At 37.3% G+C, this 24,205-nt stretch overlaps 2 protein-coding genes across 4 annotated transcripts; both read right to left on the bottom strand.

Annotated features, from left to right (window-relative positions):
* Positions 1-2,144: 2,144 nt before the first annotated feature.
* Positions 2,145-8,939, bottom strand: LOC142622814 (uncharacterized). 3 transcript variants are annotated; one of them, XM_075796362.1, is made up of 9 exons: positions 8,642-8,939; positions 8,448-8,570; positions 8,259-8,339; positions 8,092-8,180; positions 7,888-7,962; positions 6,303-6,364; positions 6,165-6,224; positions 4,661-4,873; positions 2,145-2,624 (listed from the first exon to the last, which is right to left on the bottom strand). In XM_075796362.1, the coding sequence occupies exons 2-9, from the start codon at positions 8,568-8,570 to the stop codon at positions 2,533-2,535; spliced, it is 795 nt and encodes a 264-aa protein (XP_075652477.1). In that variant the 5' UTR covers positions 8,642-8,939; the 3' UTR covers positions 2,145-2,532. The 3 variants fall into 3 exon arrangements, with proteins under 3 accessions (XP_075652477.1, XP_075652478.1, XP_075652476.1); XM_075796363.1 differs by having other exon boundaries at positions 8,778-8,911; XM_075796361.1 differs by lacking the exon at positions 8,642-8,939 and having other exon boundaries at positions 8,448-8,597.
* An 8,923-nt stretch (positions 8,940-17,862) lies between these two features.
* LOC142626006 (uncharacterized) lies at positions 17,863-20,435 on the bottom strand. Its single transcript, XM_075799773.1, has 2 exons — positions 19,488-20,435; positions 17,863-18,975 (listed from the first exon to the last, which is right to left on the bottom strand). Exons 1-2 carry the CDS (start codon positions 20,433-20,435, stop codon positions 17,863-17,865), a joined length of 2,061 nt encoding a protein of 686 aa, XP_075655888.1.
* Between the last annotated feature and the right edge of the window lie 3,770 nt (positions 20,436-24,205).

Here is a 24,205-nt window from a genome sequence, read left to right as displayed (position 1 = left end):
ATCAATTGCCTCCAGGCTTAAATCAAGTTCGTTCAGGTTTGGGTGGCTTTAAGTTGGATGGATTCTTTAGATGCCAATTCCGGTTGGACACCCCTACCAACTTCCAGTCTTCAATTTTCAGTATTTGAAGGTGATTGCAAAATTGTTCTCAAAATGTGTGTTCTCAAACCCCAAACACATTTGATCTATTTGGTATGAGCATTTCACTCAAATCTTTTTTTGAATTTTTCTCCAATGAAAAATTATCTCAAACCCAAAAAACCCACCGTGGAAGATAAGAGACAAACCCAAATTTGATGCTCAAGGTGGTGCTTCGCCACTTAGATCCATCACACAGGGTGTTTTCTACATCTAACATCGTTATGATGCTTCGTCGTCCAAATGCAATGCATGGGGTGATCTCTATTTAGATTTGATGCCGCCATGGTGCTTTGCCACCCAAGATGGGGCTTTGCCACCCAAGTTGAATGCGGTGCTTAGCCAACTAGATCAAACACTCAAGATGGGGTTGTGCCACCCAAATTGAATGCGGTGCTTAGCCACCACCATCGCTGAGAGAGAGAGGAATGTGAATGAAATAATAATAATATATTAATGAATAGTAATCTTGAGTTATGTTTGTTAAAACTGAAAATATCCCCCTTAAGGTGTTCTCTAAACACATGATTTAAATACTATGAATTAAAAATTGTTTTTTTTTTTTTTTTGCTGGATAAATACTTTAAATCACACAAAACTGTTTTCAAATTACCTTAGCAAGCCATTACCAGTCAAATGTCTTGTCTATCCTTTTATTTGGTTCGCAAGTTTGCAAATTGTGCGGCCCATGATTGGCTTGTGTAACTCTTCTTTCTTCTTCTTCTTTTTATTTATTTATTTAAATCTCAGTTGTATTCTGCTAAGATTTGTAACTTTGGTTCTGGTGGCTACTTCTTCCCCCTTTGGTATAATAATAATAATTTTCCTTCAAGCAAAAAAAAGAAACCCTTTGATTCATGCATGAATTGAGATCGAGAGCAATACCCCTATAGAAGGACGAAAGTGATTTTTTTTTTTTTTTTTTTTGAGTGAAAGTGAAAAGTAAACATTCATTCTCATTTCTTGGATCTGGTGAGTATAAAGTTAATTTTGAAGAATTTTCCACCCATGGCACCAGATCTGAATCCGTAGCATTAGCATGCCACCGGTTTATAGCAGTAACTACTAGACGTGACCAAAGCTATTTTTTATTGTATTGTAAGGGTATCCAACATAGAGGCGAAGTAGCAGTGGCATCTTCTTCCTTTCCATTTAGAGAGACAAGCTTCGCAGGGATTTTTTGGGTGTTCCAGTGCCAATCATTTCTGGCACTTGCCCAGATTGGTTGATCTACTGGCTTATTTTATAAAGTTGAGATCAATAGACTACGCGAATGAGTTGCCATCTCACATGGCTAAGCCTAAGAGTAGCTCACTTAGGGTGAAAATTGTGCTTCCTAACACTTCCGGGTGCATGAAATTTACCCAAGTATACAACTTTAGATTATATTGGAAGGCTGTTGTGCTCTGTTCACCAGAAATGATTTAGCGCCACGCCACTGTATGTTTGCAAGGACGCAATGATGCATTTGCATTACCTTCTCTTATGTTTCAAAACTTAATTTTTCCAATTATTTTCACCCATAAATAACAAGTTATCTTACATAACAGAAAATCAAATTCTTTGAAAATGTGCAGTACCATGCACTTCACTTGATGATACCTAGCTTAAAATTTCTAAAAAAGAACGTTTTGACTGGGCACGGCTATAATTGGTAATGACCTGTGAATACATTTTGCCTGAACCATTTATAACCCCTGTTTAGATTCAGCCAAATATTTCCAAACTAGGTTTATGGAAGTGTTGAACATATTTTAAATACACCGCTTGCTTTGATTACCGAACCCAGGAACAGCTTTGGTATGAGCCAGCAGCAGCTCAGGAGTACATCAATTCATTTGGCTAAAGTGCAACACAATCGTTGCAAAGAGGATATCTATTATGTTAAATGTTGAATGCGCCTTTTTTTTTAAAAAAAAACTTTAAAACTTACCTCCAGTCTACTTACAGATGCACCAAACTCAAGCCTACAACCTATAGGACTCAGCTATGCTAACATTCTCATAAAATCTAAAGTAGGCATACAGTTTTCTATCTCATAAAACCAAGATCCAAAGAAGAGCTCATGACACAAAACACCAAACCCTAACAATATAGTAAAAACTTCTGCTCCTTTGCGAAAGAAATGAAAGAATGTGCTGCCCTATTATTACCTAAAAGAAAAAGGTGAAAAACTTTGAAGTATTGTCAGCAATCAAATAAGAATCAGCCTACCTTCAAACTACAAAAACATGGCCACCACAGAACGTGCAATAGCTCACTATAACTAATATGCCTAGAAATTCATTAGTGAAATCCAATACTTCTTCCTTTTTCTTTCTTTTCCCTAGAATAAGAGAGCAGGCATTCAGAACTTTCAGCAACCCAAACAAGATTTTATACCTTGTCTAGCACTCAGGCAGCAGCCTGCACAGGACCATCTGATCTGAAACCCCATCCACGTCCACGTCCCCTTCCCCTGCCTCTTCCACTGCCTCTTCCACGCCCTGCAAGAGTCAAAAATGGTTTGATTTAGAAAAAAAAAAACCTGAAAAGAGTATAACATAATTTGACATACAAATGGCAAGAAAAAAATAACGACAAAACCATAATGCACATACACACAAAATTTTGGCAAATTCAATCAACAAATACATTGATAAGTAACACATTATTATATTGTTATTAGGTCCACTGGAGGCCAAATGGCTCTATGAGCTATATAACAGAAGGTAGGCTTCTCCCGAGTCGTTAAAAGTGCAATGGAATGCACTTAAAGCTCAGAGGCCCAAGTGCTTTGCCTGGTTGAATTAAAGCTCATTTACTGAATCATTAAAATTAATTACTATTCAGACTTGAAGGGAATAATATGGATTGATTTGTTATAAATACACTATTCGTAGGTGTTGTATTACACCAAAAAAAAAAAATTTATTCTAGTGATTTTCTGGTCTTATTGATTATATTTTGATTCAACCGATACTTCATTTAATCATAACTATCATAGTTATGTACCTTTATAGGCACAAGAGGATCATTTTTTTTTTCAGAGTAGTGCTAAAGCAACAAATTTTTTTGCAACATTTTTACAACCTATTAATAATATGACAAATTCTTACTGGTTCTCGTATGGTCCCACCACTGACATCACTTTTCCACTTATCAATAACCATTCACTACATCAACAATTTGTAAAAAAGTTTGCAACTTCACATTTTCCTTTTTTCATAAGTAAATAGTGGGGGAGAAAGGATTCGAACAATAGACATTGGAGACCACAACAACCATCATCACCACTAGGCTATCACTTGAACCCCATAGGCACAAGAGGATCATATAAAATGTCATGTTTAAATTTTATATTACTATATTATTATCAAATTGTCCATTGGTAATTATTTTCAGATTTACAATATAAATTTTAAGAAATTGAAATAACTCAAATAAAATTTGAACCAACACATTTTGTGAAATATTGCACAATATATTTTAACTAATAGGCAAAACATTTTACTATTTTGGTTTATTAACTTCTTTTATTTTTTTATCACAAACTATGAATCTTTTAATAAAGATTATTATATAATGTATTTGAAAAATGTGTGCTTTAATTCAATCAGCCATGTGCTTACGCTTTGTGCCTAGGCTTCAAAAGGTCTAAGCACATAAAGCTGTTACCAACACTAGGGTTCTCCCTTCCCTTAAACCCTTGCACATTCATTGCCACATCTTTTGTGAAAAAACAAACGGGAAAATAGACACATAAATCCCTATTTCTCTATACTTCAAAATTTTATAATTTGTAAACCATGTATTAGATTTATAATTTGTAAACCATGCATCTAATATGAGATTTACAATGTCCAAAAGTCTTGTAGCTCAATTAACATCTAACCGAAATGTCTAGGGTTCAAATCCCTCCTCCCCATAGTAAACAATGCATTTATCATAAAAATATATACAAGGTTTACAATATATATTGTAATTTTACTTGGCAAACAAAAAAAAAGTTGAAATAACATCAGTCATTTTGCTAATATTATAAAAGTTAATTATTTTGATAGGTATTTTGCTAATATTATAAAAGTTAATTATGCCAAACCTAGACAACATGTGGCTACAACTCACAAATATTATGCATCAATACCATCTGTATCAAGCTTAAAGCCAAAAAAAATGAAAGGAATGAAATGAATACTGAATAGGCTTTTTCATTCGCGGGTGTTCACTTGTGACTTGTGAGAAGATTAAGCTTTAAAACTTTGTTATTTCTTCCCTATTTAATGGGATTTTATATATTAAATTAAAAAATTTTAAATCACAAATATTTTGCACCAATACCATCTGTATCAAGCTTAAAACCAAAAACAAGGAAAAGAATGAAATAAGCACTGAGATTATGCTTTTTCATGAGCGGGTGGTCACTTGTGAATTGTGATATGATTAAGCTTTAAAACTTTGTTATTTCTTCCCTATTTAATGGGATTATATATTAAATTAACAATTAAAAAAAATCTATTTAGTAACATTAGATGAAGCTTACCGCGGCCTTGTGCAGGGGCTGGCCCACCTCCATAGTTATTCCCATAGTTATTATAACCACCAAAATCCTGTTGAATAATCCCACCGCCATAGCCCCTCCCACGCCCACGATAGCCACGACTTCTTCCATGGCCTCGACCTCTACCTCCATACCCTCGCCCACCATCAAATCCACCATCTCCATTATACTCCACAACTCCATTGTTAAAATTCCCTGTACATAAAATAAATCACAATCAATATCATTTCATCAGAAAATCGAGTTAATAGCTAATTCATAAGTCAACTATTTATTTTTGTGTGTGCATGCATGCACATGTGAAATATACTGATGTGTTATTGATAACTTAAAACTGTTCCAGGCTGCCAAAGAGCAAATGGCAGTTCTCTAGGAAGAAAATTTTCTCGACAAAATATAAACATGAACGAGAACTTTATTACTCCATTAAAGACGAAAAAATAAACCACTGAATCTCAATGTAAAACCATTGATTGCTTCATAGACTATCAGCCTCAGCCATTTCAATTTTTGAGACTTCAAAGTCAAAAGGAAGAAATGAACACAGAGAAGTTCATCAAGAAATTTTTTCACTTTTAACATATTAGGACAGGGAAAAAAACCTATTATATTTTAGGCAATTATAGGCAGACAATGATTGACAAGATTTGCAGACATCTGCCATAGACCCAACATAACAAACTGGTTTTGCATGCAGAAAACATCAGAATAATACATTGACAATCTATTTCTAAAAGGATGCACACCATATTCATTTTACAAGCCCTCAATGCAAGGGGCCAAAAAAGAAAACCAATGAACAGTAATGAAACATTCATATTATCTGCTCAACATTTGGCCATTTATTTTTTGATGACGAGGACCCAAAGACCATGCAAAGCTTCCTGTTGTTTTACCCAGTTAAACCCTGGACCCAGGTAACATGCCCACATCACATGGATTAGGTAAGTCATTCAAACCTTAGACTTGGAGGGGGCATACCACCAAGCCCAAGGCCCAGACCACATGAGCCAACCCCTAGGGGTTAACATTTGGCCATTTATTAACTGTTATGAGTGTTGTTCAGTTGGATGTCCACAGATGGCATGTTTAAATAGTCGTTTGAAGTTTTTGGACTCAATATTCATTATTTCAAACTTAAGGGGGGCACTAAAGTAAACAACCCGTTTGCTTAACTACTCTTTCTGCATATATTTTTAATGAAATTCTATTTACTGATAAAAATATATACTTATCATTACTGTAAAATCTAGAGGGTTAAATAGATTTTGGTAATATTTGCAATCAGCAACGAGTCAAAATCCATTCATTTGTGTGCTAGGTCTAATATAACATGCTTCAAAGGATTTATAACTCAAACCAGAAATTCCACAACTAGTTAAAATTTAAGTCCAAAAAATTAGAGAATCAAACAAAGAAAAAAAATAATGAAAGCAGGAATAAGTAGAAAGTCATTATCAAGCATCATTGCAGAGAAATATCTTACCTCTTCCTCTGCCCCTTCCTCGACCACCACGTCCTCTACCACGCATGCTAGGAGAGCCCTCTAATTCCTCAAGAACAAGTAGCATTAATTAATATGCTTTAACAGGATTAAAATCATATAAAAATGTTAATGCTTTACCTCCTTCGTACTCATATTCAGTCCAGGGCCTAACTTGATCAGCCGGAATAGGTGGTTGGTACCTGGAGCATAATACATAAGTAATCCAATGATAACCAAGAGGGCACAGACATTTAAAAAAATACAAAATAAATAATACATTGACAATAATTATTTTCCTAAAGCACACAATGTTGAGTATGACAATCAATCGTACAGATGTATATAGCGGAACAGGGTTTCACCAGGAACTATAGTAGCTCACAATACACTATTTTCACATCATCAATATTCTTTTAAAGTCCCATACGCTCAAGAAAATCAAAGCAATGGTCACCTGACTTATCTGAAATGTGTCCATAATTTTCTATTATTGCTAAGATATCTTGTGTCATTGACTCTATAGATCCATTTCCAATTCTAAAGTTTCAAGGGAATAAGATCTTGATGAGAAAAGATGCTAGGGTTTCAAGGGAATGAGATCAGGATTTGGTTAGCATGAGAATGATGGGATGACTGAATGAATATGGTGAGCGATGGAATGGGTCATGACTTCTTCAGGAGAGTCACATCCTTCTAAGTGAGACTACTTGGAGACAGTCTCAATCTCCAAGCAAGACCTGCAATAGTCTAAGAAATAAGTTTATCAGTCCACATATCTCAAATGGGTGATTACGGGTCCGTTTGGATAGAACTTATTGCTGAAAACTGAAAACTGAAAACTGAAAACACTGTAGCAAAATAATTTTAAAATGTGTGAATAGTACCGCGGGACCCATTTTTAATGAAAAAGTTGCTGAAAAGTGAAATTTGTGGGTCCGTGAACAGTGCACGAATGCACTGTTCACAGAAAATTGGGTCAACACTTGCGGCTGGAGGACAAAAAAAAAAAAAAAAAAAAAAAAAAAAAAACAAAACGCAGACGCAGAAACGCCTATCCAAACTCCACCTACATGGATCTATTTAAACGACTCATGCTCTAATTATGTTGACCACACATGGCTCACAGCTATTAGTTGGCCTTTCTAACACATGCTAAAGATTAATTGCATAGGCTCCTAACTGATCCTAACAAACATGCACGTGCTTAATTAATTCATGCGTGCGCTAGAATTAATCAACTCTAACTAACTTTTAAAATTGAACTCAATTAATCACAATCACTTGAATTAAACCTAATATGAGCTCTAAAACTTGAGCCAGCCAGTTGGAACAAGTCTCTAGTCCCAAGGAAGCTGTTGTACAAATTTGGAAGCCTTCTGAACTTCAAGGGCCGCTCAGCACTTAAAGTGTGTCATCAAGTGTCAATTTGAGTGTTCTGAATGCCAAACAGAACTTGCAGTCAGAACCTGAAATCTTCAAGTTTTTTGCTTCTGTTTTGAGTCAGCTTGAGTTCTAACATGGTCCTAGCATATGCACTAGGTAATTTTGTGTGTGTGCGGGCGCGCGCGAGAGAGAGAGAGAGAGAGAGAGAGAGAGAGAGAGAGAGAGAGGAGACATTGGAATTTATGGCATGTATGAACAAACCCAAGTTCATTACAAGTTAAAAATAAAAATAAGAAGAAATTAACCAAAAAGCTTTAGATAAAATTTAATACTAACATACCCAGTGGAGGATGTATCTAGTTCCTTCTTGGACAAAGTAATTGTTATAATTGATACATGGCGAGTAGTTTCCAGGCTGCATTGTTCAGGTTCAACAGCCATCAAAGTAATTAATAATTTGATTATCAAGCAGAAAAGGAATCAATGAATTTAAAAAATAATAATAATAATGATGGATAGGAGGAGAGCATGAAATGAATCTCACGGAAGAAGTCCCTCTTCTAGCGGCTCCCACACATCAGTTATATCAGTAGAACCAATTGCAGTATTCTGATGAAGACCAGCGATTCTTCGCTGGAAAAGAAAAAAGAAAATAAAAACAAACACATTTGCATGCAAGCAAGCAAGCAGGCATGGGAAAAGGAAGCCTACCTTAATCAATTCAGCAATCATCACAGTTTTGTTGATAGCTCTGCCCATGGCTTTCAGAGAAATTTCATTAGATCCTTTTTCCTGTTTAAAGAAAGAGACATCAAATAATAAAATAAAATAAAAAGTAAGATAAAAACGGTGATTTTATTATTATTATCATTTCTCCAGCAATGGCTAACATTTGTAGACCTGGAGCAGAGTGGTGGCATAGGTAATGTAGTTCCTCATCCTGCCCTGAGTGGTGATGCGAATCTCGTTCTCGTTCATCGGCGTCTCCGCTCTCGGCTTCTCCACCCTCTGATACCGATCCATCTGCACAGATCGCATGAAAAGTAAAACCTCAAGAAAGGTTTAGGGTTAGGGTTTGAGATGAGATTAATTACCTTGAAAGAAGAAGGAGTCTCTGTCTCTGTCTCTGTCTCTGTCTCTGAGAGAACGAATGATATTCCTTTGTTTTTTTTCTTTATACGAGTAACTAAACTAACTAGAGAGAGAGAGAGACTGATAGGTAGGGCTTACGATACGACGGCGGTCGTTTCGGCAATGAGACCGCCTTATTAAACTCACTCGCAGGGGCAGTGCAGATGATTTTCCCTTTCTTTCACACCCATGGGGACATACCTGTATTTTCCTACTTTTTCTTTTTCTTTCTCTTTTTTCACACGCAAATTTTTGAATCCCTTCCCTTCCCTGCCCATTTATTTATTTATAATTACTTTCTTCTTCTTCTTCTTTTTATTTATTTTTTTAATAGTAGTTTGGGAAATAGATTGGATTGAACCATTTGATTTGACCACGTTCCCGTGATGAAGTTATCATTTATTAGGGAATGTTTACTAGCACAACAATATATCATTACATTTTAATCATCTTTGTTTTGTGGTTTCAATTAACCTCAGTTGGTACGCTCTTTGCTCATCAATCAATTAATTCAACTCACTAATCACCCATTTTTATTTTATTTTGAGTTTTGATGAGCTAACATATCATACTGAATAAGAGAATTGAGGTCCTACATGTTCATTTGTTTTTGGTTTTTCCCATCTTATTAGTTGTAGAGTCACGGTTTCAATTTATAGGGGCAAGATTAAAAGTAAAATTTATTTAAAAAATATTAATCAATATTAATAACAAAATAAATAAACAATTATATACTAATATAATTTTCAAATAGAATATGATGATGCTAAGAAGATCAGTATGGATGCTTCGGACTTGATAGGACCACTTGCCCTCTCTGCGGCCTGAAGAAAAAAGAGAAGTCAATCAAAGGCGACCGAGGCTGCCGGCCAAAAACCCTCCGATGGTAAAGTTAGTTTTTCTCACTATGTTTTTGGAGTTCCAACTTTTTTAGAGTAAAATTCACATACCTTTGCCTTGTCTAAATCAGTCTTTATATAGCGCCTTCATAGACGGTTATCGAAATTGGAACCTCTCCTGGATTCAAGGAGGGTTAAACGTAACTGCCATAACCATTTAGGAGTTACACTTCTATTTCACAACGGATACATGACAGTTATGCGTGGGATAAGGGATTGTCACATTATGTTCGGAGATTTTCCAAAGTATGATCTCCTCGTCTTGGAATTCCTTCGTCGAGTGTGCTTGATAATTCCAAGTGTAGCATCCTCGTCCACGAAGCTTTATGTGGACGAGTCCTCTCGGGGCAGGCTGCGCATCCCATGGGCGAGGGATGGAGCTTCGCCATCATCCTCAGGACGGCCTTGCCCGTTACCCTCGTTCTGAGGATAACTCCTGGACGGCTGCCGAGGTGACGACCGTCCAGGAACGGTCAGCGTTTTCGTCCCACATCAGTTGCCCCCTCGTCCAGGAGTTATGCAACGTATCGACAGATTTTAGGACGAGTTCATCCCCCTTTACCCCATTTTTTTTTTTATGCACTGCGTGTCGCGCATCCATAGGGGACCAGTCATCTGTTTTTATTCCTTCGAGGCATGCGCCACGTGTCGCCTTTTAGTTGGTTCCGTCGTTGCGGTTACCGAGACTTTTCTGCCTATAAATAGTGGTTTCCCTCTCATGCCCCTTTCATTTTTTCAAATTCTCTGCTTTGACACTCTCGTCCGTCGCTTCGTCTAAGAAATATCCTCAGCGTCTTTAGTGTCCTTCGTCTAGAGCCAGGTAATCTTTCTATACTTATTTTAGCTTTCCTTTTTAAGTGTTAGGGCGTTTTCAATGGCCTCCTGCTCGTCTAGCGACAGTGTGGCCAATGCCATAGACGAGTACCACGACGACTCTAGCTATGATACTTCTAGTAATGTCAGTAGTAGTAGTGGTCATACAACTGAGGAATACACATCTGGGGTTCCTGGAATCCCCGTAGAAATCTTTCAAGAGAGTGTTAGGATGAGGACAGCCTTTGGGGCTGACACCTCGACGAGCTCCCCGCCGTCCTCCCCTTTGGACGAACGGGAAACTGTGTATAGTTGTGCTCTAAAGGTTCCTTCTAGGACGGACGAGAGAAGGTTAGACGCCCTTAGGACTTGGTTTCGGATTCACGATGATCTAAACCCTAGGTTAGGTTGTCGAGGTGAATGGTGTTGCCGGCCTCGTTTTGGGATAGGTGTCTATGAGGCTTATTTGTTGGGGGGGCTTAGACTTCCTTTGAATGTCTTTGCTAGGGAATTACTCACTAGGCTGGGCTTGGGAGTGTGTCAGCTTAACCCCAACGCGTGGAGACTAATTGTCTCCATGCAAGTCTTATGGATGGAGGTGTTTGACGGGGACCGTCCTATCACCGTGGACGAGTTCTTGTCTTGCTATAAACCCTCGAGATAAATCAATCTCGAGGCTTCCATCGATTCACGGCCAAGGGCAATGACTGGGCGGTTAAGTCTTTGCCCTCGTCGACGAGCGGAAGACGGAATTTTTCTTCATCTGCGGTTTTACGGGCGGGGCATCCCGTTGAGGTTGGTAGAGACTCTTTTGCTCCTTATACTGGAGACATAGGGAACCTTCGTCCAGAAGGTATGTTATGCTCTTCATTTTTTTTTCTTTTTATTATACTCTCTTTGGATGATGGTCTAACCATAACTTCTTTCTTCCCTTACCAGCCGTTGGACGACCTTCTCTAAGCAAGTTAAAGAAAACGGCATACTGATCTTCTTATCATGCCCATGGTCCCTGTGAAAACGGCAGTACTTGCTCCTATTACGCTTGTTGGGGTCTCCCTTCATTTTGTCCGGCCACTTCAAGGACGGATTATCCTTGATCTGCATAAGAACCTGCTCTAGTGGCATAGTCAGGGGCGTGTATTGCTGATTCCTCGCGGAGGAACTGGCCTTCTTACCATCCTTATCTTTCCTCTCGTCTACCCGAGCTTTCTTTGGACGAGATCCTTGATCCAAATAACGGTGGTGACCCACTTCCGAATGTTCTGCCCTTTTTCTTTTCTTGGCTATGATAGCGTCCTCAGCGTTCATAAAATTCTGGGCCGAATGGACGAGATCGGCCATGGTTTGCGGCTCCTGCTCGTAGAGCTTATGAATGAACAAGTCAGAATTGACCCCATTGTGGAAAGCGGCCAGTAATAGCTTGTCATCAATCTCGTCCACCGTCAGGGCCTCCCTATTAAAACGGGTGATGAAGGATCGTAAACTCTCATTTTCCCCTTGCTTTACATGGTCGGCGTGTGGAGGAGGAACGCTTGTGGCCAGCTGTCCTTCAATGAAATTGTTGACAAACAACTTACTCAACTCTTCAAAGGATCCTACCGAGTTTGGGGGTATCTTACCGAACCACACTCGCGCTGGTCCTTTAAGTGTGGTGGGAAAAGCTCTGCACATAATCTCGTCTGGGACTCCTTGTAGATGCATGGTCGTCTTGAAAGTTGCAATATGATCGCAAGGGTCGCGACTTCCATCATACGAGTCCAGAGAAGGCATTTTGAACTTCGGGGGTAGGGGTGACTGCTGATGGAAGCCGTGAAGGGGGAGTCCGTTCGGTGAACCATATCATCCACTGGGTTCGCTCGCCTCATGTTTTCCCTCATTTCATCCATGGCTTTTCGCATCTGGTCCATCTCTTTTTCCAAGTGTGGCACCCTTCTTGAAGCGGTACCTCTTGTTTGATCTTCGGACTCGACATTTTCTCCTCCACCTTCCTAACTCGGTGCCCGTCTATCTGCATGCCCATCTTGGCGCTGCCTCCTGAGGTTGATCTCCCTATTCAACTCCTGGTTTTGACATGTCAGTTCCGCCATTGCGGCGGCCATGGATTGTATATGCTGAATGGAGTATGGTTGCACGACAGGCGCTGATCTGCGATCGCGAAGGGGGTTGCTAGAAGCATCCCTACTCTCCTGGTGGCCTGGGCTTGTAGCCCTTGATCTTGTTCGAACCATTCAACCCTTTGTCTGGAAAAGACTAGTCGTTGAAAACAGAACAAACAACCGAACGAAAAGAACACTAGAATTTCCCATAGACGGCGCCAACTGATGATGCTAAGAAGATCAGTAGGCTGGATGCTTCGGACTTGATAGGACCACTTGCCCTCTCTGCGGCCTGAAGAAAAAAGAGAAGCCAATCAAAGGCGACCAGGGCTGCCGGCCAAAAACCCTCCGATGGTAAAGTTAGTTTTTCTCACTATATTTTTGGAGTTCCAACTTTTTTGGAGTAAAATTCACATACATTTGCCTTGTCTGAATCAGTCTTTATATAGCGCCTTCATAGACGGTTATCGAAATTGGAACCTCTCCTGGATTCAAGGAGGGTTAAACGTAACTGCCATAACCGTTTAGGAGTTACACTTCTATTTCACAACGGATACATGACAGTTATGCGTGGGATAAGGGATTGTCACATTATGTTCGGAGATTTTCCAAAGTATGATCTCCTCGTCCTGGAATTCCTTCGTCGAGTGTGCCTGATAATTCCAAGTGTAGCATCCTCATCCACGAAGCTTTATGTGGTCGAGTCCTCTCGGGACAGGCTGCGCATCCCATGGACGAGGGATGGAGCTTCGCCATCATCCTCAGGACGGCCTTGCCCATTACCCTCATTCTGAGGATAACTCCTGGACGGCTGCCGAGGTGACGACCGTCCAGGAACGGTCAGCGTTTTCGTCCCACATCATAATATAAAATAAATGTAAAATTTAATTTATTTTTATCCGGCCTAATTTAATTTCTTCTCAAAAAAAGGCCAATTTTAATTTAGGGTAAATTGCAAATTACATCCCTAAAGTTTGGGAGCGTTTGAATTTTACACCCTGAAATTTCAAATTTTGGATTTTATCCCCTGAAATTTGGAGTGTCTGGATTTTACACCCTGACATTTCAAAATTCGGATTTTACCCCCTAAAGTTTGGAAGTGTTTAGATTTTACATCCCTGAATTCTGAAATTTTAGGATGTAAAATCTAAACACTTCCAAACTTTAGAAAGTAAAATCCAAACATCTCTAAAATTTTGAGAGTAAAATTAAAATTCTAAAATATCAAGATGTAAAATCCAAACACCCCAAACTTATTTTAGGGTGTAAAATTCAAACAAGCCCAAACTTTAGGGGTGTAATTTGCAATTTAACATATGTTTTTTTAGTACTTGAAATGGGATTTAGAGCTTCTCTTGTTTTCAGGGTTTTTTTAAATATTTATTATGTGCTTTGAAATTGCACATGGTTACACTGAATAATATCAATTTTGATTTGTTTTTCAATTTTTATGTAATGTTTGCATTATTTTTTCGTGGTTTATAATACTCTTTATGCTTCATTTGATATGAAGACATGAACTGCTTCTAATTATAGGAAATCAATAGGTTTTATTTTTTCCCTAGCATCTGACAAAATGCAGACAAAAGCTATGTTGTTTGTTCTTTTTTCTTTCGTGAATTAGATTCTTTGTTCCCAGAGTGTTTTCTACTCTTTAAGGCTTTTCTATTAAGTTAGTTGTGCTCTTAGGACAATATGAGACTTTAATTATAGCTAAGCTAGTGTGTAAACCCCTGTATATGCATATGCATAGGTATATTTAAAAACAATCACACACACACACACACACACACACACACACACACACACACACACACATATATATATATATATATATATATATATATATATTGTACATGCAAGTTAGATTATCAAAACTATGTGAGACGATGGGTGATGCACCCAACCATACATTTAAGTGAAAAAGCTTAAGAACAATAAAAATGAAAACTTTAACACTTTAACATCGAGAGAAATGGAAAGCATAACATGGAAAGTAAATAAGGCATAGGGAAGTACGTAGAAAACCCAATGGAAGGGGTGAAAAACCACAGGTGAGCAAGGGGAGAATGTTCCTCACTCTTTAGAGCTCTCTATTATGTAAAAATGAAGGTCTTTGTACAATGATGGTGTTCTTTCCCAAAGAAAGTCTTTTCTCTCTACCTCACTTTCCTACCTAAATTTTCTGCTTTTTCTCTTGGTTTCTCTAGTTTCTTGCCCTAATTGTTCAGTAGCATGTTCCTCTTATAGTACGAAAAATGTTGTTAGGTACATATCGACAGGGGTCAAACTGTGATTCCTCCATTTGAATCTCAATACAGCTATTATACTATATTAAGGCTGGAGGGGAGAGAAAACACGCTAATGTCAGGGTAATGAGATGGAGGCTGTTGACGAAAATTGTTAACAATAATTGTTAGACTATGTTTAACAAACGTTGTTAAATTATGTTCAACAAACATCGTCAAATTATGTTTAACAAATGTCGCCAAATTATGTTTAACAAACGTCATCAAATTATGTTTAACAAACGTTGTCAAATTATGTTTAGCAACTATTGTCAAGTTATGTTTTACAAACGTCGTCAAATTCGTCAAACATAATTTCACTCATAGGCCTTTTTGGTGTATGAGTTTTATTGATGCAAGTAATGCCCATTCAAAATAATATATCTCTTAATTACAATCCCTTGTTTCAAGGGACGACCCTTTGATTCCAACCATGTCGTTTTGTACATAAGTTTATCTATTTTTATGTTTGAGGGGATATGTATTTTTATTTATTTGTGGCTGCACCTAATAATTTGTTTAGGTTGCCTACGTACCCTTGGCGGGGATCAAGCCACTTCATAGTTCTTAATTTGAGATCTTAGAATTAAAGTCTCAAATATGGTTTTGTCCAATTTTAAATGATGGATCTTTAAGTCAATACTTGATTGACATAATTTTTGAATTTAGGTGAGATAATTGATTTTACTCTCAAGGATAAGTTATGGACCATGATTTTATAGCAATTGAACCAAGGATTCTATCTTTGAGAAATTAAATGTCCAAGCAATTTTTCCTTTCTTTCTTTTGCTTCTTTGTAGGAATTTTAATGACATTTTGATTGAAATTCTCAAATATAATTAAGGGAAAGAAAACTCCTTTGAAGCAATTTAATCATTATGAACATATTTGGAATCGAAAAACTTCCTTAAATCAATTTTTATGGTCATTTTATTTTAGGAATTATTAACTCTAATTTTGATTAAGGAATTAATAATCCCAAAGAATTTGTCATGATTATATGGTGGTGGAATCAAGGACTCCACTAAAAGAAAATTAGAGTCAAGGACTCCATTAATGGGGTAGAGACAAAGACCCCATTGATAGGTAGAGTTAAAGACTCCATTATTTTTGTAGAGTCAAGGACTCCATTAATGGGGTAGAGTCAAAGACTCCATTATTTTTGTAGAGTTAAGAACTCCATTAATGGGGTAGAGTAAAAGACTTCATTGATGGGGTAGAGTTAAAGACTCCATTATTTTTGTAGAGTCAAGGACTCCATTAATGGGGTAGAGTCAAAAACTCTTTAAAGAAGAACAGTGCACCACAACTTGAGAGAATTTTTATTTGGTAATGTACAAATAGGAGTTACGAGTCAAAGACTCGTATTTAAAGTTTCATGCTTGGAATTAGAAACTCCTCATGAAACCCGATCCTATTTGCATTACCACATAAAAATTCATATTTGAGAATAAGGGAGAGAGAAATTTAGAGAAAAGGAATGATGAAATTCCATATACAAACCTATACTATGTATTTTTTCTCTGCTTGATGTTACTCTCTGTCCGCGCCTTTTTTTTTTCTCTGTCTTTTCTGTGTGTGTACTTGCTCTCTTTTTGTGTGTTTCACTTCTTCTCTTTCTTTTTTTTTTTTTTCGTATTTGCATCCCCTTTTATCAGCGTGTTTCTACCCTCTTCTTTTCTTTTCTTTTTTTCGTCTGCATGACTCTCTTTATTTATAGAGAAATTCTGAAGAAAATGTTCCTTTATTTTCCTTTCAACTGATCAGCTCATGGAGCAGTTTGCGTCAATTTTTCTCTCCATAACTCCTAATTTTGTGTTCAGCCATGTAAATACAGGTACCTATGACACTTTTTTTTATAAAGTATTTTTTTTAGTTTCAATAGTTGCCCCCCGTGTGTCATGCAAGAATTAGAATTCTTTGTGTGACACACGTTTGTTAGGAACAATAGTTTTTTTTTTTTTAGGATTAGACCTCTTTTTGAACTATGGTAAGTATAGGACTCCTATTGAATCTGAAATCCCAATTGGCCGATTGATTTGGCCTTAACAGTTTTTGTCTTGATTTTTTTTTTGTTTCTTTGTTTGAACATTGATTTGTACTTATGCAAATTTTCTTGCATGCATAAGATTGATCACTTATTTGGTGGGAAATGGTTTTTTTTTTTTTTTGACATGTGACTGAACTTAGTAAATAATACCAAGTTACCTACCTACCCGAATGGGGATCAAGTCAACACGTAGTTTAGATTTTTTTTTTTTGAAAGGATTTTTTTTTTTGGAAGGTGTAACTGAACTTAGTAAATGATACTAAGCTGCCTACGTACCCGAAAGGGGATCAAGTTAACACGTAGTTCAAGAAATGGGTTTTTGTTTTTTTGAAGATGTGACTAAATTCAATAAATGATACCAAGCTGCTTATGTACCCGAAAGGGGATCAAATCAACACGTAGTTCAGAAGGGGTTTTTGTTTTTGAAGATGTGACTGAACTCAGTAAATGATACCAAGCTGCCTACGTACCCGAAAGGGGATCAAATCAACACATGGTTCAGATGGGGTTTTTGTTTTTGAAGATGTGACTGAACTCAGTAAATGATACCAAGCTGCCTACGTACTCGAAAGGGGATCAAGTCAACACGTAGTTCAGAAGGGGTTTTTGTTTTTGAAGATGTGACTAAACTCAATAAATGATACCAAGCTGCCTACGTACCCGAAAAGGGATCAAGTCAACACGTAGTTCAGAAGGGATTTTTTTTTTTTTTGTGCCCTAACTTTTGCCTAGGCTGCCTTATAAAAAGGTTTTCAACCTAGCGGGCTTTTATTTTTTTTATTTTTTTTAATGCCCTAACTTTTGCCTAGGCCGCCTTATAAAAAGGTTTTCAACCCAGTGGGTTTTTTTTTTTTTTGTGCGCCCTAACTTTTGCCTGGGCCACCTTATAAAAAGGTTTTCAACTTAGCGGGCTTTTTTTTTTTTTTTTGTAGAGTTGTTTAATAAACTTCCCATTTACACAAGGGTAAACACTTTGTTCCTCACCCTTCTTATTCGGTATCCTTGTTTTTTGGACAAATGCATAAACATGGTCGTTGCTTAAAATTTGGCATCAAGATAATTCACCCCTTCTCCCATGAAAGGGTTAGGATTAGTGTATACCATTTTCACATTTCCATCTTCATCACAAAGTTTAAAGCATTGATGAAGTGCAAAACCGATTATGCCATAAGTGTGTACCCAAGGGTGTCCCAACAACACATTGTAGGAAGTATAGACATCAATTACATGGAAAAGAGCTTCAGAATACAATTCTCCTATTTCCACCTTTAATGAGATGCTTCCCATGGCTCTTTGTCCAACTTGATTGAAGTTTTGAATGGTCAAGTTGGATGGGGACAATTGTTTGGACTTCATCCCCATTACTTTGAATGTCTTATAAGGGAGAAGATTTACAGTTGATCCGTAATCCAATAGGATTCTTGATACATCTCCAATTGTGCCCTTGACATATAAACACTGATTCTGAAATTTTTCCCCAAACTGGAGGTCCTCATCACTAAACGTTATGCATGCCAAACATGAAACGCACAGTCTAGGTGACAAGGGTTGTGAGTAATTGCCTTCTTTCCCTTTAGAAGCATCATCTTTTGCATTTTTGCTTAAATTTTCCTTCTGTGGTAATGATAAATGTTGGCTTGAAAGCAAAGTTACTTCATCTACATCTCGTCCATTGTCATCAATTGAAACCATGAAACATTGCACAACTTCCTCTCTCATCTCATCCTCAGAATGATTTTGAAGAAATTCCTTAGGAAGATGTTCAACTAGAGTTATTGGCATTCTCTTAGATTGAATATATTTTTCTTCCTCTAAACTCATGCTTTTCTTTTGAGTGTTCTTCTTTTTCTTCTTGTTTTTCTTAGAATCCTTCCTTTCGTGGATTTTGACTCCTGGCTTCTCAAAGGGCATAATGATTGGTAATGGCCTTTTAGCCATTTTCTTGGACTGCTTACCAATATATGTTTGCCATTCTTCTTCATTTCCATCTTTAGAGGAATTTTCCCAAAAGTCTAATTTTGCTTTAGTCATAAGCTCGTAAAGACTTGGGAGACTGCTTGACTCGGCCTTGACATTAAGAGTCTTTTTGATCTTTTCAACATTATTTGGTTTTGCCCCCAGTGGGTAAGGCAAAGTGGACTTTGGTTCCTCCTTAAGCAAAGAAATGCTATTTGATGCAGCAGTTGGTGATTAAGAGGAACCATCTACCTCAATTTCACCATCATTTATCATTTTCTGAATTATATTCTTCAAGATATAGCATTCTGATAGAGGATGGCTAATGATTCGATGGTAGCGACAATATATAGGGTCATCTATCTTATCAACTTCAGAAGGTCTTTTCCTATCAAAAAAAAAACTTCAGAAAGTCTTTCAAGCTCAGGGAGTTGTGTTGCTTTTTCTTTCATCAACTCATTAAAAATCCCTTCCACATCATTATTATGGAATGAGTATTTTGTTTTCTTTTTCTCTTCAAGAGTGAGCTTTTTCCATCCTTCCTTACCTTTTCCATTTTGCCCTCCATTATTGACAAAGGTAGTCATTACTTCTCCATTATTTTAGGGCTTTTTTCCTTCTATATCTTTTTCTTCTAAATTATGCCCCCTTTGCGTGGTACTCTTTTGTCGGGCAATTTGTCTTTCAACGTTGCTCGCTTTAGAGACCAATGCATCAAAACTCTGAGGTTCTATAGTCCCTATGAAAATGGCAACCTTTGGTAAGAGATTGTTTGAGCACATTTGTACTACAGATTGTTCAGTTAACTTTTCAGAACATTGGAGATTTAGGCTTCTCCATCTTGTAATGAAGTCATTAACACTTTCATTTGACTTTTGTCGAGCATCGACTAAATCAATGATTGACACCTTTTTCTTTGAACTTACAAATTGGGCAAGAAAAGCCCTTTGCAAATCATCCCACGTATGGATTGACCCTGGTTGTAATTGGGTGTACCAAGTAAGGGCTAAACCCTTAAGTGATTGGACGAATTGTCTTATTAACAAGGCATCTGACAAAGCAAATTCTCCATACACCGAATAGAAATGTGCCAAGTGTTCTTGAGGGGAACTAGTTAAACCATCAAATTTCTCAAAATTTGGTTTTTGATAACCGGTTGGGAATGGAATAGTATCATAATGAGCTGGATAAGGCTTTCGAAACCCATGAACGGGTAAATTTATAGATGCTTGAAATTCTTTGATTCCCTCAGCAATGAGTGTCTTTAGTTCATCTTGTGTTATAGAACTAGATGATGTGTACCCTTCTTCGGCCGTAGGCACATGAGTTCGAGCAGATGTACTTGCTTGAGACGTTACTTGGGCTGCCAAGGCTGCTATTTCGGCATCTTTTTCAATGAGTTTCTTTTGCAACTCTTGAAGTTGCTCTTCTAAACTTGTGGTGCTAGTTACTAGAACCGGCATGTCTTTAGAATCACTTTCATCTGAAATCTTTAACACTTTGCCAAATTGGTTTATTAGAATTTCTGGAAAGTCTTCTTCTTGAAAGATAGACTCTGAATCTCCGTATAGTGGACTATGAAAATCACTTTGTGTTTCCATAGCATCGAAAGAAATGGTGGAGATTGATGAATTGTCGATGATGGATTGGGACATGAGGCGACCCTGGAGCGTGTGATAGGACCCGAGTAAGGCCTTGGTGGCTTATTAACCTCCTCACAAATCTCTGTCATATTTTTGTGCTTTGAGCTTGTCCCTAATCCAAAATTTTCTTCTTTTGCCAACAAATAGCCTGAGAAGAATGCCCAATTTTTCAACCTCTGAGTTTGACTTGGCCCTTTTTGATTGTTCAGCACAAAGAGCCGTTAACGGAAAGTGATCAAACAATTCAGAAGTTTGGCTTTCTTCTCTCCTTACACTTTTTCTTGGACCTTGCTTGGTTGGTGGCAATGTTTCAAAGGAGGCATCAATGTCCATGGCTACTTTTTTCCCTTTGAAAACAGGATCATACTTGGGTGAAGCTGATTCAAGAATGCAAGGTCGCATTATCTTTGGTTGAGAAGTCACCTTTTGCTTTAGTGACGTCTTCTTCAAAGCCTTGGTAGGTTTCTTAGTGACCATAAGCTTCGGGGTTTCAGGAGGACTTGCTTCCCTTTCTTCAGTTGAGGTCATCATTACTGACTTGGTTGTCCCCAACGTGATTGGGATGGAGCCAATCATGATTTGGATAGGGAGAGGCCTTGGGGCCATACCCATAGTGTCAGAGTCATTCACATTTGGACCCTTGGTTTGGGATTTCTTAGCTTTAGCACTTTTCCTTGCCCTTCTCTTCTTTGAAGTTTTTGAAGTTGACGAAACCTGGATGTTAGTGATACATTCATCATTTGGTACTTCGAGTTTGACAGAAGGGCAACCAAGGGCAATTGTCATGCGACAACCACTTGCTCCTCGTGTTGTTGTAGGAAGCTTATGGAAGTAAATGGTAACTTGGGGAGCCATCAGTAGACCCATGTTGCGACACAAAAATTGATGTATAAGAAACATAGTTGGAGATGAAAAGGAGAATGGGTCCCACTGGGCGTGCCAAAAATCATGTTGACAAAAATTGTTAGACTATGTTTAACAAACGTTGTCAAATTATGTTCAACAAACATCATCAAATTATGTTTAACAAACGTCGTCAAATTATGTTTAACAAACATTGTCGAATTCTGTTTAACAAACGTCATCGAATTATGTTTAACAAACATTGTCAAATTATATTTAACAACTATTGTCAAGTTATGTTTAACAAACGTCGTCAAATTCGTCAAACATAATTTCACTCATAGGCCTTTTTGGTGTATGAGTTTTATTGATGTAAGTAATGCCCATTCAAAATAATATATCTCTTAATTACAATCCCTTGTTTCAAGGGAAGACCCTTTGATTCCAACCATGTTGTTTTTGTACATAAGTTTATCTATTTTTATGTTTGAGGGGATATATGTTTTTATTTATTTGTGGCTGCACCTAATAACTTGTTTAGGTTGCCTACGTACCCTTGGCGAGGATCAAGCCACTTCGTTGTTCTTAATTTGAGATCTTAGATTTAAAGTCTCAAATATTGTTTTGTCCAATTTTAAATGATGGATCTTTAAGTCAATACCTGATTGACATAATTTTTGAATTTAGGTGAGATAATTGATTTTACTCTCATGGATAAGTTATGGACCATGTTTTTATAGAAGTTGAACCAAGGATTCTATCTTTGAGAAATTAAATGTCCAAGCAATTTTTCCTTTCTTTCTTTTGCTTCTTTGTAGGAATTTTAATGACATTTTGATTGAAATTCCCAAATATAATTAAGGGAAAGAAAACTCCTTTAAAGCAATTTAATCATTGTGAACATATTTGGAATTGGAAAATTTCCTTAAATAAATTTTTATGGTCATTTTATTTTAGGAATTATTAACTCTAATTTTGATTAAGGAATTAATAATCCCAAAGAATTTGTCATGATTAATATGGTGGTGGAATCAAGGACTCCACAAAAAGAAAATTAGAGTCAAGGACTCCATTAATGGGGTAGAGTCAAAGACTCCATTGATGGGGCAAAGTCAAAGACTCCATTATTTTTGTAGAGTTAAGGACTCTATTAATAGGGTAGAGTCAAAGACTTCATTATTTTTGTAGAGTTAAGGACTTCATTAATGGGGTAGAGTCCAAGACTCCATTAATAGGGTAGAGTTAAAAACTCCATTATTTTTGTAGAGTCAAAAGCTCCATTAATGGGGTAGAGTCAAGGACTCCATTAATGGGGTAGAGTCAAAGACTCCATTAAAGAATAACAGTGCACCACAACTTGAGATAATTTTTATTTGGTAATGTACAAATAGGAGTTACGAGTCAAAGACTCGTATTTAAAGTTTCATGCTTGGAGTTAGAAACTCCTCATGAAACCCGATCGTATTTGCATTACCACACAAAAATTCATATTTGAGAATGAGGGAGAGAGAGATTCAGAGAAGAAAAGGAATGATGAAATTCCATATACAAACCTATACTGTGTATTTTTTCTCTGCTTGATGTTACTCTCTCTGTCTGTGCCTTTTTTTTTCTCTATGTCTTTTCTATGTGTGTACTTGCTCTCTTTTTGTGTATTTCACTTCTTCTCTTCTTTTTTTTTTTTTTTTTTTTATCGTATCTGCCTCCCCTTTTATCAGCGTGTTTTTGCCCTTTTTTTTCCTTTTTTCTTTTCGTCTGCATGACTCTCTCTATTTATAGAGAAATTCTAAAGAAACTGTTCCCTTATTTTCCTCTCAACTGATCGGCTCATGGAGCAGTTTGCGTCAGTTTTTCTCTCCATAACTCTTAATTTTGTATTCAACCGTGTAAATACAGGTACCTATGACACTTTTTTTTATAAAGTATTTTTTTAGTTTCAACAGAGGCGGCTCTGCTACAAGTGAGGAGCAAGCCGTAGACAAGGAAAGGGACATCAAGGGAGCTAGGAGTGATGCACGTGTCCTCGATAGTGGTCCAACACAAAATCAGCCAATAAGGGGTATTCTATAACATCTGGCCATAGAGGGTCACTATCTTCCTTTTGTGCAAGTGCTGGGTGTCCATGTTAGGTGCAAATCTCACTCTTTCCCAAGGTAGTCACGCCATTGGCATGAGCCAAAGATCCTCTTCTTTAGCCAATGTTTCCCCTCCTCTCACGGCAAGCCCACGTGTAGGATTTGGATCCCGCCACATTAGCACTCTCCCATGCCTTGGCCGGTGTAATGTAGATACATACATACATACATACATACATACATACATATATATATATATATATATATATATATATGACTTAGAATCTAATTGGATCTAGACTTTTTCAGTTTTTGCACCCAATAATTCACTTGCCACAAAAATTTTAAAATTAAATGCGACACATGGCGCAAAATTGCAAAGGTGTCAGCAATATACAAAGTTTATGGGGCTAATAATGTAGGTAATATGTTCATATTTTCATTTCCATTTAGATGGAAATCAATTGAGGAAGTCCACACACGAGCATGTGCTTCTGATTGTTACCATAAATAGGGCAAACAGATTTTGGTACTTACAGTGAACTGCAAATGGTACTCTTATTATAAAATTGCACACCGCACCGCATAGTGCGTATGGTTACTCCATTTTGAGGGTGGTTTTGATCGGTTTTGGTGCGGCCATGAGGTTTGAGCAGTTTAGTAAATACTCCTAATTAATATTGTAGGTACTTATACTAGAATTGGGTATATTCTTGTATTGTAACAACTTCTATTCTACATTGTGAATTCTTCGAATTGGTGGTAAGTTTCAAATTACTCGTAGGGTTTTTTCCTGCAAGGATTTCACATTTGACCATATTGCTGTATTAAAATTTACTTCTTGTTGAATTTTAGTATTAGAGA

The sequence above is a fragment of the Castanea sativa genome, chromosome 1, assembly GCF_040712315.1.
Source record: "Castanea sativa cultivar Marrone di Chiusa Pesio chromosome 1, ASM4071231v1".
NCBI classification, from domain to species: domain Eukaryota; kingdom Viridiplantae; phylum Streptophyta; class Magnoliopsida; order Fagales; family Fagaceae; genus Castanea; species Castanea sativa.
Note: the sequence above shows the minus strand (reverse complement) of the source record. Positions and strands in the feature narration are given on the sequence as shown.